General features: G+C 46.7%; 1 protein-coding gene across 3 annotated transcripts; it reads left to right on the top strand.

The window, feature by feature from the left end:
* Window positions 1–8,342: 8,342 nt before the first annotated feature.
* On the top strand, window positions 8,343–15,145 carry TAC1 (tachykinin precursor 1). 3 transcript variants are annotated; one of them, XM_069774626.1, is made up of 6 exons: window positions 8,343–8,439; window positions 9,276–9,416; window positions 9,574–9,670; window positions 10,343–10,366; window positions 12,028–12,081; window positions 14,659–15,145. In XM_069774626.1, the coding sequence occupies exons 2-6, from the start codon at window positions 9,294–9,296 to the stop codon at window positions 14,706–14,708; spliced, it is 348 nt and encodes a 115-aa protein (XP_069630727.1). In that variant the 5' UTR covers window positions 8,343–8,439; window positions 9,276–9,293; the 3' UTR covers window positions 14,709–15,145. The 3 variants fall into 3 exon arrangements, with proteins under 3 accessions (XP_069630727.1, XP_069630735.1, XP_069630722.1); XM_069774634.1 differs by having other exon boundaries at window positions 8,344–8,439; window positions 9,279–9,416; XM_069774621.1 differs by lacking the exons at window positions 8,343–8,439; window positions 12,028–12,081 and adding an exon at window positions 9,054–9,247 and having other exon boundaries at window positions 9,279–9,416.
* Window positions 15,146–16,416: the final 1,271 nt, after the last annotated feature.

Below are 16,416 nucleotides of genomic sequence, written 5' to 3'. Positions count from 1 at the left end.
AAGCAGCTAAAACTTAAGCATTGCAGTCCTTCATTTTCTATGTACCTAAATCCTCTTCAAAAATAGAAAAAAATTAGTAATTTCATATGAAAATACAGGAAGACCTCTCTTCCGTAATTTGGAATACATGCAATGCGTGCCATATGGTTCCAACATTTGGAGGCAAACAACACATCACCTGAACTGTGTTTTACTAAATAGCTGTTCCTTCCTCACATTCCTGGCTGCGGACAAGCAGTGTTGCTTCTGTACAGCGCAACCAATGCACTCAGCTATGTGTGCAGCTGTGGGTGCAGAGAGCCAAGCGGACTTGCAAGTTGGCAGGTTATGGGGGAGTTAGTACAGCTGCAAATTTGCTCATCATTTCTGTCTGAATTCATGATTCTGGATGTCCTGGGAAAATCAGCTGTCTGGGAAACCGTTCAGGGTGCTCTTTCGTAATCAATACAAACTACCAAAAATATTTGCATACACATACTACAATGCATCTGTGAGGGCACCAGCACTGAGGCAGAGCACAGGCCTTAATGGTCAATATAAGATAAGTCCTCATGCATCTCTTGATTAGCTAAAATATGACAATTTTGCCTTAACTGGAGAATGCTATGAATCTAGATGAGACGCACCTCTTCCTGCTGCAAGTGAGCAGGGGAAGGGGAGGAACTCAGGAGAAAGGCAGATGCCTACTCATGGCTGTACGCCCCTTGGAGAGCGCAGCTGGCCTATGAGCAGAAGCAGGTCTTGGGAATGACGCAGTCCTCTGTTGCGTGAAGCCTTGAAGTGATAAAAGCTTTCATTTCTAGCCAAGTGATGACCCAGTATTGTTTTCTCTAGGTATACCTAAAAGACTCAATTTTGCCACCTTCTTAATTTGAGTACTTCTTATTTTATACCTCAAACTTATAAAGAATTAATTTCCGCTCTAGGACTGCCTGAATTGCTAATTGGGCTGCAATTGGCAAGTGTCTCAGGCTGGTCCAGTAATCTCTTTTCAGATGAACACAAGTCCAGCAGAAGTGAGGACTCTCCCAAAGGCACGGGTGCTTCCAGGTTAACATCTCATTTACCCTTGTTCATTGGTCTCCATTGACGAGAGGGAGAATCCAGGAGCAAAGTCATTATAGTGGGTGAGATGTGAATGCATGGGAAGGGAGGGTGAGGAGGAGGGCTCTTACAGAGCTCTGACTTCCAGGGCACCGCAGGGCACAGCAGCCAACACTCAACAGGGAGTCCCTCCTCCTTAGCCCAAGCCAGGGCTGTGTGATGCTCCTGCTCTGTCCTCCAGCCCTTTGCAAACACTCTCGAGTCTTTCATCATGCACATCAAAAGGAATTCTAGAAGAAACAGATGCAAATAATCTAAATATAAATCCCACCATATCAGGGACTTTGCATCAAGTAGTGTGGGCTGAGGGGGGGAGAGAGAGAAGGCTGCTTTGATTTCCTTGGGCATGGAGGTGGCCCCCCAAGACTTGCTGTGAGAAGGTGTCCTCTCTCTTTCTGCTGATGAAGACAGGGCTCACAGCTTGTTAAAGCGTTTGCATCAGACATGGCAAGGTTTTAAAATTGCTCAGAAGTCAGCATGGAGTGAGTGGGAAAAGATGACAGCGAGACAACGAAACCAAACATATAAAATAGCCTCACATGCAATCTGATGAAGAAGTCTGAGGTTTCCATAGCATCCACCAGCAACTCTGTCACCTTCCTCCTTAGGACACATGTTTGAATTCGAGCACAAATAGCCCTTCTTTGGTTAGGCAGCTACTTTTGTAAAACTTCTGTGTAATAAATGATCCCCATAAATTCGTTTCACACTTTTTTTAATCTTTCCAGCTGAACGATTTGGCAGGGAGTGACCTACTTAAAAATGAACTTGTCACAGACATGAGTTTAGAACTTGCGAGTTTTAAAAAAATGCATATATTATAAGATTCAAAACTGAAAGAGAAGGCAGCCAAGCCATAGAAAGGTATTTTACTTCAAGTGATTATCAAAGCAGCACAAAAGACTGTCCTCGCTATTTTCTCCCCTTCTGTACTTTTTTTCTGCTTTATTTGAGCATCTGAACTCCTTAGGTCTCCCATTGATTTCGTCCTCAGGCAATTTCTTTTTCTTTACTTCACTTTTATTTCATCACACACAATGCTACATCCAAGACTAAATTCATGGGTGTTTGTTCCCAAAATGCCAACTTGTTTTAACAAGTTGTTGCACAGGTTTTCATATATGGATTAAGGATTTAGAATGTAGTCTCCTAAAAACTGTGGAGTAAACAAAAAGCAGAAAAGTCATAAGCAAAATTTTTGAGGACTTCAAAGACTTCTGGAGATGTTGTGAACTTCTGTTGAAGATACATGAGGAAGGAGAGAGATACACTGAGTTGCAGCAAGTGCAAATAATAAAGAAGGTAGCGTTGTTATGGATTTGTAAAAGTTATTTAACATAACTACTAAAAAACTGGTAGTTGCAGTAATATTAGAATTAATTTAAATTTTGCTGAAACTATATCCTTTTATCCTGCTGATTTCTGAATCTATTTTTCAAATGTGCTGTGTTACTGAGAAAAAGATTAATATTCAGTGAAGATATAGCTATATAAATTATCTAGTTTCTAAAGCAGAGTAAAAAAGAGGATGATGCATCAGTGTTTGATCCCAAGAAACTGTTTCAATTAAGCGCAGATCGTAGCAGCCATGAGCAGCATTAATCCCTTTCTGCTGTTGCAATGAACACCAGGAAGCTGTGGAGGATCAGCAGAAGGACCCAGTGCAAAATAAGCCTCATCCTCCCTGCAGGAGAAGGCCTGGAAGTAGGAGCGGGAGGCAAGGCTACCCAGCCTCGTGCCCAGGAACTGAGGGCTGCTGTTGCACGTCACAGGGATAAAAGAAGGAGAAAGAAGAGTGAGTGGAACAGTCATGTGTCCGTCACTTTCCCGGATAACCAAGAAGTGCTGTTGGGTCCCATGGCGTGGGACCAGGGCTGGTCCTCCTCCTGGGCAACCACTCCGGTGTGGCCATCCTCATCCTCCTCCGCCACCGTTGTCTGTGACAGGAGCCAGCCGGCACTCAGTGCGATGAGGATAGGTTCTGGTGGCACGATCACATAGAAGATACTCGGGTGTTGAAAACAGGCCAAGGGCCTGGCTTTGATGATCCATCTGCAAAATTTAATGAGACCAAGGGCAATCTCTGAGGGGTCTCTGGGAAAAGATTGTCCTTCCTGCAGAAAAGCTTTACAAAAGGTGTGCTAAGGTTAGATTAAAAATCAGCTTTTTGCTTTCACCTGTTGATGAAGTAAGTTTAAACCCTCCCTTTACCCTCACAGGTCACTGTGAGGTAGTTTTCAAACAAGCTTGAACAACTGAAGCAAAAAGCCTTAGAGAGTCAGCTCTAGACTCAGAAGGTTCAGTTTGAATCAAATCAACTGATTTATAAATACATTTGTAATCTAATAAGTATTCAGGAGACAATCAGAACAAAACAATGTCAGCAGTTTTCTTCTCAGAGTGATGAACTTAGTTAATGTGAAACGTCTGCTCCTTGGCTGCTCTGAGTCCTTTGCACTGGGAGAAGCGTTCACATTGCAGTTTTTTCTGGTCAAGCTCAGACCAGTGATGCTCACAATCTGCCTCAGCTTCTGGAAATATTTTGTGCCACATTTCGTGGTTGCCCCAGCCATTCTGTTGGCGATGGCAAATGTGGAAAAAACTGGGTTCATAGTTAAAAGAGACAGACACTGTCTCTGTGAGGTGAATACCATTCTGTATTTGTTATTGAAATATGTAGTTAGAATGTCATTCTCTCTTGGTTTTTTTTGAGCAACAATGAGCAAACATTGCATCTTCCATGTTTCTTGTGAAAACTGTTTGGAGAGTTATGGTAAGGCATCTCCAAGTAGCTGCAAGCCCAGATCTTCTTCTCACTTTTGTTTTGAATGAATACAGCTCTAGAAATGCCAGAGGCCTTTCTCCTCACCAGCTCCTGCAGATGTAGAGATGGCTTTGCACAGCTTTGCTTCTCTCTCTCTGAGCCCTGCAAATGGTTGAGAATAAATGCTTTTTCTCCTCCAAGGACATGCTCTCTCAAGTAGCTCAGGAAGCTTGACAGGACTGCATTTACTCCTCTTGCAGTGGACTGTCCTAGAGCTACTAGGTTGGGAGGATAGCCTTGTCTGCAATGTTTACATTATATGTTTACATTCAGTATCTTAATACCCTGAGATTTATTTTCATTTCAGCTGATCCCGCATCCCACCGGTATGCCTAAATTAGCGTGGACAAAACTGTGCCTCTGATCAGGGTTAAAGAAGCTCACTCTAGGCAAGATGCAAGTGATACTAGTGGCTCGGCAGGATGGAGAACAGCGACAGGAGTGTAAAAAATGACAGGGATCAGAAGAGTGGGGAAACCCATAAACTTTTCAAAATAAGAACCAAAGACCAACATTGCATTTGCAGCGCTTACCAAATGATTGAGTAAGTGCAAGATCTGCCTTGCTTCTGCCCGTACCTGCCCAGGAAAGGGCATTCCTGTGACATCTCACTGCTCCCCGTCTTGCCTGCCTGTGATCACAACATAATTGAACCTATAACATCTGATTTCACAAGCAGAATAATAATCTTTCACTCTTTGTGGATGGGGGTGGGGGAGAGAGAGAGAGATGCATAATTATCACGTATGCTTCATACGCATTAATATGTACAAGCATATGCTCTGAAAATGTAAACCTTCATTAAAGGAAAAATTAAAGGTGACAAACTTGTAATGTAATATTTAAAATACAGGTGAAAGAGTAATTCACTAACCTGGCCACACTTAATTAGAAAATCAGGATGTTGTTGTGAGTTCTGCTAATTTTTCCGATGCCTCTCGGATGCTTTGCCAATAAATAATCTTACAGTGTCAAAATCAATCACTCTGTTACAAAGGCCCCTCATCTGTGATCGAAATAATTCTATTTCCCCTGGAGACACATACCTATGAAAAATTTAAGAGGTCATCAATCATGGTCTCTCTTTCCAATGTTTATAAAGTTGTATCTTTGGATAAGAACATTTCCAGTGTTCTTGTCATGATAGAAATCAGAGCTGAAGTCTGATATATTTACAGACAGGATCATTGTGCTTAGGTAGACTGCACCTCATCCCTAATTTTTTGAAGTTATACTGTTCTGGGGCTGTCTCCATTATTTGTAGATCCCTGGTAAAGGGATGAAAAGAGATCTCAAGATATATGACAATTAGGCTTTAGGTTTAAGTATATAGCATATAATTGTATAGCATAAGGCCACTGAAGAACAATGCCAGATGCATTCAGTTCATGTCAAGTGCTCTGAAATTGTGTGTACTGGAAGAATTCAGATTTGCATTCTGCACAAAATCTTACAGTGTCACATATAATCTGCTATTTTCCCATAACACATTAGCTGTTTGTTGATGGTATAAGAATCACTTGATAACAGTGTAGCAGCCAATGTGTCTTACCATTAAACTATTGGACTTTTTACTGGAAACCAAAACATCATCATAAAATTCAAATAAACATTTCACAAGGATCATCACAGAGGATGTATCATATTAAAGCCATCAAAAAAGCAGTTCTCTGAGGTGTGTTTCATAAGCAATTGCTTCCCAAATAGTTTTGTATTAGCATTGAGATTCAAGCCAGAACAAGTGCCTTTAATCCAGTTCCTAAGCTCAATTAGGGAAAAGTCTGGATAAGAACTCCAAAACCTCCTTTCCCTGTCACTTCCACAGGAAATGTCAATCCCTATTTGGGTTACATTGGGTCTAATGATCTCTTGATTCATGAACAAAAATATTCACGCTAGTTGTTAGATATCACATGGTCTAACTGTAACAGGAGGGTGGGATCTGTGCCCTGAGCATGGATAGAGCAGGGATATTCAACACAGACACCTTGTACCTGCATGGTCTCTCACATGCTTATTCACAAGATAACTCATAGATATAAAGCCACTAATATCTTATGTCTGAGGCAGAGGCAGTTTTTGGCAAAACAGGCTTTTTTGTTTGCGCACAAAGGACATTTTACCATGCTCTAACGCATCCCTAGGGCAGGGACCGGGCAGCACGAAGGCAAGCAGCTTCAGCTACTTCCAGGTTAAGATGTAGCTCTTAATCCCTTATTTGAGCCTTCTACCTCCTCTCCACATGAAAAAATGAACTCAGAAAGTCTTCCTAGGAATCGGCTTTGCTCATTAGCCATGAAATCTGCTCACTTCCTGAAAAGTTCATAGTGTAATATCCGAGTATTGCAGGTCAAAGAAAGATTAAGCAGTCAATTTATTTTAGAAACTGAGAAAGAGAAAAGTAAGCTTGACCTATTAGTCATTTTTTCACTCCCACCCAAACTATTAGATCAGTCTGAGATAAAGTACTTGAATTCATTAAAATTTCTGAAGAATAGAAAGGACTGCTTTTTAATTTTCCATCTCTTGCTCTCTCAAAAAAGAAAATCCCTGTAATTTCATAGGTCAAGCTATGATTGCATCCATTTTGGTAAAACGCTGAATTACAGAACAGATAGGACTTTTCAGTTCAGATTTATCATACTCATCACGGACTCCTGAATGATAGAGATTGACTTCACAGGAAGCTGGGAGTTCTCAGGATTTCTGTAAAACATGAACTTCATCAACACTCGTAGGACTGGCATGCCTGGTTTGATATATCTGACCTTTTGCTCTGTTGTTGTTGTGGTAAACAGACACAGCGTAATGAAAAAACACAAGAAAACAATTTTCCTTCAAAGGTCTTCCAAGCTCATACATCAAAGGGAATGCTGTAAAGCTGCAGCACGAAAATCTGATGGTTTGGGTTCCCAGAGCTGCTAAACAATGTCATTTCTGCCAGCTCATTGATAGGCAGAATGAGGAGCATTCACACCGCCCACGCTCGAGGTCTCAACAGAGGTGCCCACAGCAGGTGCTTGGGCTGCATGAAGTCCCTCGCTGGCTCCTCCAAACCACACTTTCTCAACCACCCTCTCAAGCAGCCTGTGCTGACTTCAGAGGGACCCGCAGATCACTGGGCCACAATCTTTCCTATTTATGTGCAGAGTCTTACAGACAAAGTGTAGGCACCCCCAAGAGTGGGGAAGAGGCTCATGCCTGGCTGTGCTTTGGGGAATACTTTGGGTCCTGAGGAGCATTTCTGGTTAATGGGGAGGCCTGACATTAATCATGCCTTTATTTAGCAAACGAGGCACTGGGTCCCCCTTGGATCCACAGCTGTATGCCAATGAGCGGTCCTTGGAGAGGAGGTTTACCACCGTCAGCAAGGCCACCTTAATGGTGGCATCCTGGAGCAAGCAGAGGGGTGGTACTGGGGAGCGGATTCTAGCTCCTGAGCACTCCCTTCTCTCTCAAAAGAAACACTCTTAGCTCCTGCTAAACTCGGCAGAGCGCCCGGTTTAGGCGGTGGTACCGCACGCCGTGACAACACAGGTGCTGAGGGACCACCGAGGTTGACTGAGAAGCCTCGTGCACAAGCGCCCTTGGAGAAGCAAGACGGAACAGCTGTGAAATGGACGATAACCTAGACAGTTACCCGAGCCGAACGCCAGCAGCCGGGGAAGGACGAAGGCAGGGACGCGCTGCTGGAGAGACTGGCTCGTTTCCAGCGAAGGCGCTCGCCCCGTCGGAGCCGCCAGCCCAGCCCAGCCCAGCCCAGCCGTGCCGTGCCGTGCCTGCCCGCCGCCCTGTGCTGGCAGCCCCTCTGCAAGCGCACGCACCAGCCCCGGGGCGCCCGAACGCCGCCCCCACCGGCCGAGGCCCCCCTCGGCTCCGTGCACCCCTCACTTCTGGCCCCGCCACGCTCCCCCGGCGGGCCGGGGCTGCCTCGGCACCGGCACGGGGGCGGGTGGACCTGGGGGGGGGAAGGAGCTCGCCCGGGCACGGGAGGCGGCCCCGCCGCCGTGCCCGCCGGTGCTCGCTCCCCGCTCCGCGCTGCCCGCCGCTCCCCCGGTCCTTGCCCGCCGCTCGCCCCGCCGGCGGTGCCGCTGGCCGCAGAAAGCGGCTCTCCCCTCGGTGCGGGCGCGGGGACGGCGGCGGGCGGCGAAGGGACAAGCGGCGCCTGCACCCTTACGTCCGCAGCCCACGCCTGCACCCCCGCCCCCGTCGGCGGGGCGGCCCCGGGGGCCCGCAGCCGCAGCCGGGGGGAGCGGGGAGCCGCCCGGCCGCCCCGGGCTCCCCGGCCCCGGGCACCTCCGGGAGGCGCCGCGGGAGCCGGCGAGGGGGGCGGGGGCTGCTCGCCGGGGCGGGGGCTGTCACGGGGCTGGGTCGATAAAACCGGGGGTAATTGCATTTAGGCAAATGAGGCTGCCTCGGCCCTCCCCGTCTCCAGGTATATAAAGTGGGGAGCGCTCCCGCGGACGGCCAATGCGCACGGAGAGCAGCGCCCGCCCTCCCCGGTGCAGACGGTGCGTGTGCCTCCGGGAGCGTGTCCGTCCGTCCGTCCCTGTATGCGTGAGGATGCGCTTGCCTGTATGTTTGTGACGGTGTGTGCGTGTGTACTTCTATGTGTCCGCCTGTATGCGTGTGCGGGGGGTCTAACGTGTGTGCATCTGGGGGGGGTGCCTATACATGCTTGTGTGTCCGCACGTGCGTGTCTCTGTGTGTGCAAGCATGTTTTCGTGCCTATCCCGACGTGGGTATCTGGATGTGCGAAGGGATGCGTGTGTTCCTTGAGACCCGTGTGTCTGTGTGTGTGTGTGGAGAGCTGTATCTCTACATAGGTGTGTGCATCTAAGGTGTGTCGCTGTTTGTGTGAGTTTATAACGAGATGTGTATGCACCTGGGTACGTGTGTAAGGGGGACGTACCTGGCTGGGTGTGTGTATGTGGGAAGGCGTGAATACCTAGATGTATACCCATGTGCGAGGGCGTGTTTAGGTGTAACTCTGTGTGTATGTGCGTGGAGGGGTGCCTCTGGATGCGTGTGTCTGGCTGTGCGCTGGTGCGCACACCCCCCTGCATCCGAGTCTATACGCCTCGGGCATGTGTACCCCCAGAGGTGTATGGAGCAGTCGGGGGGGGTACCCGGGAGCGTGTATGTCTGTATGTGCCGGGGAGCGCGCACCCAGGTGTGCACCGGCGTGTGCGTGTGAGCGTGTCCGCGGGGCCGTGTGCCCGCGCGTCCCCGGGCGTCCCCGGGCGCGGGTGCCCGCGGCCGCTCGCCCCGCCGGGGGCTCCGGGTGCCGGTGCCGCTGCTTCACCCCCCGTCGTCCCCGTCGTCCCCCCGCCCCCCCCCCCCGCAGCAGGACGTCGAGGCGGCGATGAGACTCCCGCTGGCTTTCGCCGTGCTCCTCCTGGCCTCGGCGCGGGCGCTGGCCGAGGAGATGGGCGCCCCCGACGACCTCAGCTACTGGTCCGACTGGTCCGACGGCGACCAGGTGAAGGTGAGCCCCGGCGGCCGCCGCTCCGCCCGCGGGGCTGCGGGAGCGGGGCGGTGGGTGCCGGGCGCCGCCCCCGGCGGCTCCGCGGCCGCGGGGCTGGGGGCGGCCGGCGGGCGGCGGGGGGGGTCCGCGCTGAGCGCCGGCCGCTGTCCCCCCGCAGGAGGAGCTGCCGCTGCCCCTGGAGCACTTCCTGCAGAGGATGGCCCGGAGACCCCGGCCCCAGCAGTTCTTCGGCCTCATGGGCAAGCGGGATGCCGGTGAGCGGGGCGGGGGGCCGGCTCCCTCTCCCCCCCTCTGCATGTCTCTCCTCCCAGTGCCGCTCCGAGCTCTACAGCGGTTGTTGCTGGGTTTTAACGCCTTAAACCTGTCTCGAACGGTGTGATGCCAGTTGCTTGGGTTTAGGTTTGGTTTGGTTCGGTTTGGGTCTTTTTCTTCCCGAGTTTAAGATCAGTTAAACCCACCGATTGGAAAAGAGGGGGCTTCACGTTAACGTGCTAAGTGCACACCGATTACAGCGCGTAAATACCAGTAAGGAGTATCGCGGTAATTCACAGGTCGGCATATGGGCCACTGAATTGCGCGTATTGTGCGATACGTGCACGCTTGTGCACTGAATTGCACGATGCCCAAATTGTGTGGAAATTGGTTGTGTATACAATTATTGCCGTGTTTTCTACATGTTTACTGAATCAAGAATTGGTCAAAACAACTCGGAGCTAAACAGATCTAAACTGTGTGGGTTTAACTAAAACAATTTTCTATAGTCTCTTCAAAGAGAAATGCACCTTAATTTCCCTTAAGTGGAATATGCGTAGGGTAGCCTCTGTATTTGATTCTTCAAAGCATTGCAGTAGCATCATAAGTATATGCCAATCCCTTTTCATCAACTCTTTTTCCTTTTTTTCTCTTTCCTTTCCTCTTCCAATCAGGATATGGCCAGATCTCTCACAAAAGTAAGTTAAAAAACTGCAAATATTTTAAGTAATTGTTAGAAGATATTCAAATAGGGAATAGTGTATTTGAGGGAATTAGGAGGTGACTGGGTTCAGCTAAGGACTGGCAGCACCAGTGATGGAGAAATGTTCTGTTAAAGGATTGAATACCCCCAGTGCAGCTGTGAGCCTGTACCTCATCTGAGCCGCCACAAGCTTTGAGATTTCAATCAACATTAGTGTGGGGATGTTGCAGCTATCTCTTATTTCCCATGGGGGGGGTTCTGTAAGCCTTTCTCGTAGGCAAGGCAGGCTTACTGCCAGACTCTGAGAGGAACAATTAAGATGGAAAAATCTGGAAAATTAGAATAGTGAATTCCCAAATCCCCGAGAATAATTCCATGGGAGAGCCCATGTCATCGCATGCAAGATACTGTACCTGTGCTCTCAGCATTGTCTGGGTGGGACTCAGACCCCTGCTCACAGCAGGGTCTGATTGATGCTGTGCTGCCATATAAACAAGTGTATCTTGCCCCACTAATAAGCGTGCCTTGCTTTGCTTCTGTGTAACACCACGCGGGAGATGGTATCAGCAGTGTGGTGTTACCTTGTTCTCCACAGTGACAGTTTTATTCTCTGAATTTATCTGAAGATGCTTAGACAGGAGCTGGAAGACTTTTAATAAGTAAAAATGATCTTGTATTCTGTGAGACCTCCTCTGTCCACAGAGGTCAATAACTGTCCCAGTGTTCTGTTAGCCACAAGATTTTATCACTAGGATTATGTATTGGAAGACCAACTAAAGAGTCCGATACAAAGCTCATGCCAAATAACCTGCTGACTAAAGTAAAAAATTATAGCTTTCTGAAACTACTTCAGCTTGAATTAATACCTGTGAGGTCTGAGGATCGTTCGTCTTGCTTTGTAGATGAATTAGCCAAGCAAAATTATTTCCAAAGAGAAATTTCTAAGTTTGCCTCAAAAGACAGTTTAGAGAAAGAAGAATGGCTCCTTTTTGTTCCTTATCTGAAACTATAGCTACCACTATATCTGATACGTGCTGTAGGGCAAAACTTGGTGTAATTTATCCTCTACACATCTGGTGCCTTGAGGAGTACTAATGGGACAGGAAGGTAATATCTGAACTCATAAATATTCCAAAAATAGAGCCAGACTGTCTAGTTCAGACATGTCCAGACATGGAGACCCATTGGCTGCCTCTCTAGTAAGGGCTCTGCCTGACCTGCGAGGAAGATTTTTCTTCCATGTTACAGAAAAAAACCACCAACACGTAGAAGGGATGTATCACACAGATGCAGGCTATAGCAAGACACTGCCTTCTTGTGCATTTGCTCAAATCAGTAGGAATTGTACTGGGATAGGAATAAGAATCAGTTATTGGCCATTGTTTTTCCATTTTACTTAAGGCAAACCCCACAAAACAAAAAGTCTATCTGAGTTAATGAGAAGATGTCCACTAACTGGCCTATGCCTTGGTCTAACCTGTTCAGTCTGACTGATCAGACTAATGTTCGGTCTCCATTGTCTGAGAGTGGTGTGAACAACCAGTCTGTGAGATGAACAGTTTTGGAGCCTGTGTCTTCCTTCCTCACAAGAACATGTTATCTTAAAAGCCTGCCTATTTAAAATGTATTAAAACACCCCCAAATATATTTTTTCAGGGCATAAAACAGACTCCTTTGTTGGACTTATGGGCAAAAGATCTTTAAATTCTGGTATGTATATGACTAAATCTGGTACTTGGTGATATACAGCCTCTTCATTCTGTTGCCTCTTTGTTCTCTGCCAGTGGATGGAAGAAGCAGTCTTTAGGTAGTATAGACCCAGAGTTCTCTGAAAAAGGATCAGGATTTTCTTTGTTAATCAAGATATTTCAGGGTCCGCTTTACTCCAATGCTTGAGATGATCAGGCTGGTCTGAGTTGCAGGCAAGGTCAGGTAGAAGCCCCCAGGGCACTTTCCTTACTGCCCTGTCCTTGCCAGCAGCATGTTCTGCTGGTCCCCAAGGTGCTAATACAAGAAAAAACTAAATTTTACTGACACATCAAGAAAAATTCAGAGGCTGAAAATGTAAAGCTCATTTCAACTTATGATCTAAATCCAGATCTCCCCAGGTAAAGGGATATCCTCATTGTCTCTGGAGGTTATTTTTCCTCAAACTTGGAGCAGAAGGTGGAAGAGCAGAGATCTGCTATTAACACCACTGCAGGTCAAGCTGTTACTCATTCCCAGCCTCTTCCAGCTTTTCATTTTACCTAAAAAAACCCCACAGCAATAAGCATTTTAAGCTTTGAACCGATACTGTGAATTTATGTTATTTTCCCATAGCATCCATATAGGGCAGAACCCTCCTCCCTCATATGCACAACCCCCTGTGGGTTAACTGCGGACTGCCGGGAGCTGTAGCTTCCCTGTGCTATAGGGCTGTACTGAGGAAATCCCTCACTGTGAACCATAAAGTGTCAGTTAATTCCCCAGAATAGGAATTAAAAACATAAAAACCCTAATACGTATTTCATGTCTCTGAAATAGTTCTCACTGTTTTGTTAAATGGATGATAAAAGTTAAATTACTAGCTGACATCTTTATATTATGTGGATACACGCTGTGATCTATATTCTGCAATTATGGTTGTCAGTAACTTTTATTTTCAATTAAACCCTGTTCAGACTAGTAATATTGCTCTTTGCATCATTTTGCAAATTGCTATGTATCATGAATAATTTTGTACAATTTTATCTGTGGTGGCAATAGCTATTAAATGCGTAATACCTGTAAATATATCTGCTATCACAAAAGTAAATAGCCTGGAAGTGATAAAGTGGGTTTGCTTTCCATTTGGATTACATTTACATTAATATGAGAATGTAAAATACAGCAAATGTTTAAAAAAGGCAAAGATTTTATGGTGCTAATTTCAAAATTGCTGGTATAGTCAGGATACTGTTATGTGGTATTTGTAACAAAGGGGAATAATGAAGTTTTACCCTGTCAGGCTATGTAATACCTGCCTGACTGGTAAAACTAGAACTCCCTGCTTTTCTGCCTGATTCCCTGAGAGGAAAATGGCAAGAAGCTGCTTCTGCTCCTCTGGAGGAGAAGATAGGTCCTAAGGACTACGTAATCGAAGCAAGATCAGGAGTATGTGCTAGGACTGTCCTTACTTCTCCCTGCTGAAAAACATTTAACTGGGCAGGACCTTTTCTTGGTGCCGTGCCTTGGTGCCATGGTTTTCTTCTTCCGCAGAAAGCCCCCGAGTCCGCTGGCAGCGTGCAGCACCCTGGCCCCGCTGCTGGGTGGGCGTGCGGTGCTGATTTAAAGCAGGGTGTGACAAAGCAGTGTACCGGGGTGCTGGTGTCTCAGTCCCTGGTCTGGTAAACTGGGGTCTGACGCTGTCTCCCAAGCTGTGCGGTCTGTCGGGTGAACGCTCCAGGTAGAAGCTAGAAAACAGTCACATGTACAGTAATACCGTGACAATCCATACTCAACTCATTTTGCATTCAGCCTGGTGAAAATTGAAGTCTTACTAACTTAAAACTGTCACTGATCCAAAATGCCAGCTCCCTGCAGGACCCCAAACCAGCTGTGTGTTTGTGTGCAATAGTCAGCATACGCTCCGTGAAAGCAATCCTCCCTTCGGGGTGGAAGCAAAGGTGACGCTGGTGACCAGCTGTGTCACCCTATGGTCAGGCTCTGACCAAGAAGGGCTCTCTGGGTTTCCCTCTCATTTTTGAAGAGCAAGAAGGAGAGATCTACTGCTACTAAATGCTAATATGTTACTGAAGACTATTTTAGGCTGCAGTTAGTCCACAGGGTAGTCTGAGGTTTGCTTAGCTCTTGCTGCAGATTTCAGTAAAAGGTATCACTGTGTGCAAGGCCTGGGGACGGGGAGGGTTTAAACCTGGCAAAGAGCTGACTCTGCAGGACAGGAGGTGCACGTGTTGATGCAGAAAGCCTCTACCCACAGATTGATCTGAGTGCTCAGATCCCGTCAATTAGATGGATTACCAGGACGTAAAGAGGCTCTGAGCTAATGGTGCTTCAAGCAGCTTGATAGATGAGAGGTAGAAAGCCCTGCTCAGACCTTCAGCCTCCTGGGGGATAGTATAGTCCGAGGGGTAAATCCAAATCAAAGCAGCTCAGGGTTGGGTAGGGAGCCCTCACCTCGGTTCCAAACACGCCGATGGGGTCCAGTGGTGACCCTGCAGGCTGCAGGTCTCTGACGTTTCCTTGTGCTTGCTGGGCTTTACGCAAGGCTGCACCATGTGCTTCATTCTGCTTTGTTTTTTGCAGGATCCTCTGAAAGGAGCATAGCACAGAACTACGAACGGAGGCGTAAATGAAACATTCCTGTGCATTATTTATTAAACTTCATTTGTTCCAATGGCCAATGCAGTGTAATATAAACTAACCACTGTACGGAATAATTATTTATTTAATAATAACCGATGGGGTTTGGTTTTTTTTGAGTTGTACATTCAATAAAATGATTATTTTTCATATTGTGGCAGCGATACATGTTGTGTAGGTGCGTTGTGGTTCTGAAAAGACCAGCAACCCTGGTGACGTCTCACAACAAAGCACATTGTTTGATATGACCTGTAAAGTTAAGTTCACTAAACAAAGAAAATACTCTTTTGTTCATTGAAAGCGAGTCAATCAGCTTCACAGCCAGTGCAGAACAGAGCTGATGTACAGTCTAGTGCCTCAATTTGTTTTCATGGTTTATAATGTACTGTAATTTCTGTATCAAAAAATATATTTGTATCATTGCAGCATGTTTTATGTTTTGTGACTACGTATCTATATGTTTTAAAAAGTGGGGGGTGGGTAAGGCTTGAATGGGAATCCAAGGTCTTAATTTCATAGTCTGGAATTTTATGATAGTAACATTTTAAATAAAAAACTACTCTGGGGATTTTGCAACATATTTTCTTTGGTGATAGTGATGGAGTTATTTCCCACATTGGTCCAGAATGAGACTCGGATCCAAGTGACAGCGGTCTGAGACTGAAAAGAAATGTCAAATTGATGTCTTCCTTTTGCAGGGAGGCTGTGAGCCTCCTTGTGCAGGTTTGGTGAATCCTTTGGGGGATTTGCTACTGGAGACGGGCATTCCTGGGATTGCTCTGGGTCATGTAAGGTGCCGTCCACCCAAAACCCGATGGAAATGAAGTGTGTTGACTGAATGAAAAGGGTCTCATGTATCCTCCAGCTCCAAGTGGAATAATTTGCTGTGGAATTCATCCACTGTTGCAGGTTTATTATTTGAAAGCCAAGCTTTTAATAAATTCTAGCCCTCAGCTTCACAATAAAAGCACCTGTTGGCTTGAATCCATGCAATATAAGAGAAAAAAATGTGAGTGTAATTATCTTTTTAATTAAAATGTCTGGTTACTATATTTCCAGGACAGTCCCAAAACGCTACATGTATCTCACCAGATGACAAGGCAGCTGGAGACCTATATTCTTTCCGCTTGCTAAAAGCTATACTTCTCTGTTTGATGCTATCATACGAGCTTTCATCACAGATGAATCAGCAGTGAAAACAGCCAGTGTATACCAACCAAATTTCAAAATAAGTAATATGAAGTGATCAACTGGTTGTTGCTTTCCATTTTGGAAGTGAACTCAGCAACCTCCATTTTCAAGTCTACCTGAGGCATCCCCACAACTGCATCCATTAAGAGCGGGCAGGCGCAGGACTTCCCTCCTGCTCGGTTAGGAGCAGCACCTAAGCCTGCCCGTGCTTAAAACAGGCCCCACGGCCAACTAAGGAGGAGCCAGCTCTAGTGAGGGGGGGGGACTACACGGTGGGAAAACTGAGGCAGACTTGCAATGGGGACCACGCTCATGTGAGACACAACGGCTGTACTGGCGGTCTGCCAGCTCTTCGTCTTGCCAGGGCTAATTTTCAGACTAATTAACTTCTGTATGAGCTCCCGCTGAGCTCAATGAGGGGGGAAGCTGGTTGCTGGGCTAACAGCATGGCAAAAGGACTGTGGAAATGCATGCTGAATAACGCTCAGTGAAGGGTAAAAAGAAAGAAAA

Source organism: Haliaeetus albicilla, chromosome 2 (assembly GCF_947461875.1).
Source record: "Haliaeetus albicilla chromosome 2, bHalAlb1.1, whole genome shotgun sequence".
Lineage (NCBI taxonomy): Eukaryota > Metazoa > Chordata > Aves > Accipitriformes > Accipitridae > Haliaeetus > Haliaeetus albicilla.
This window is presented reverse-complemented; position numbering and strand designations above follow the sequence as displayed.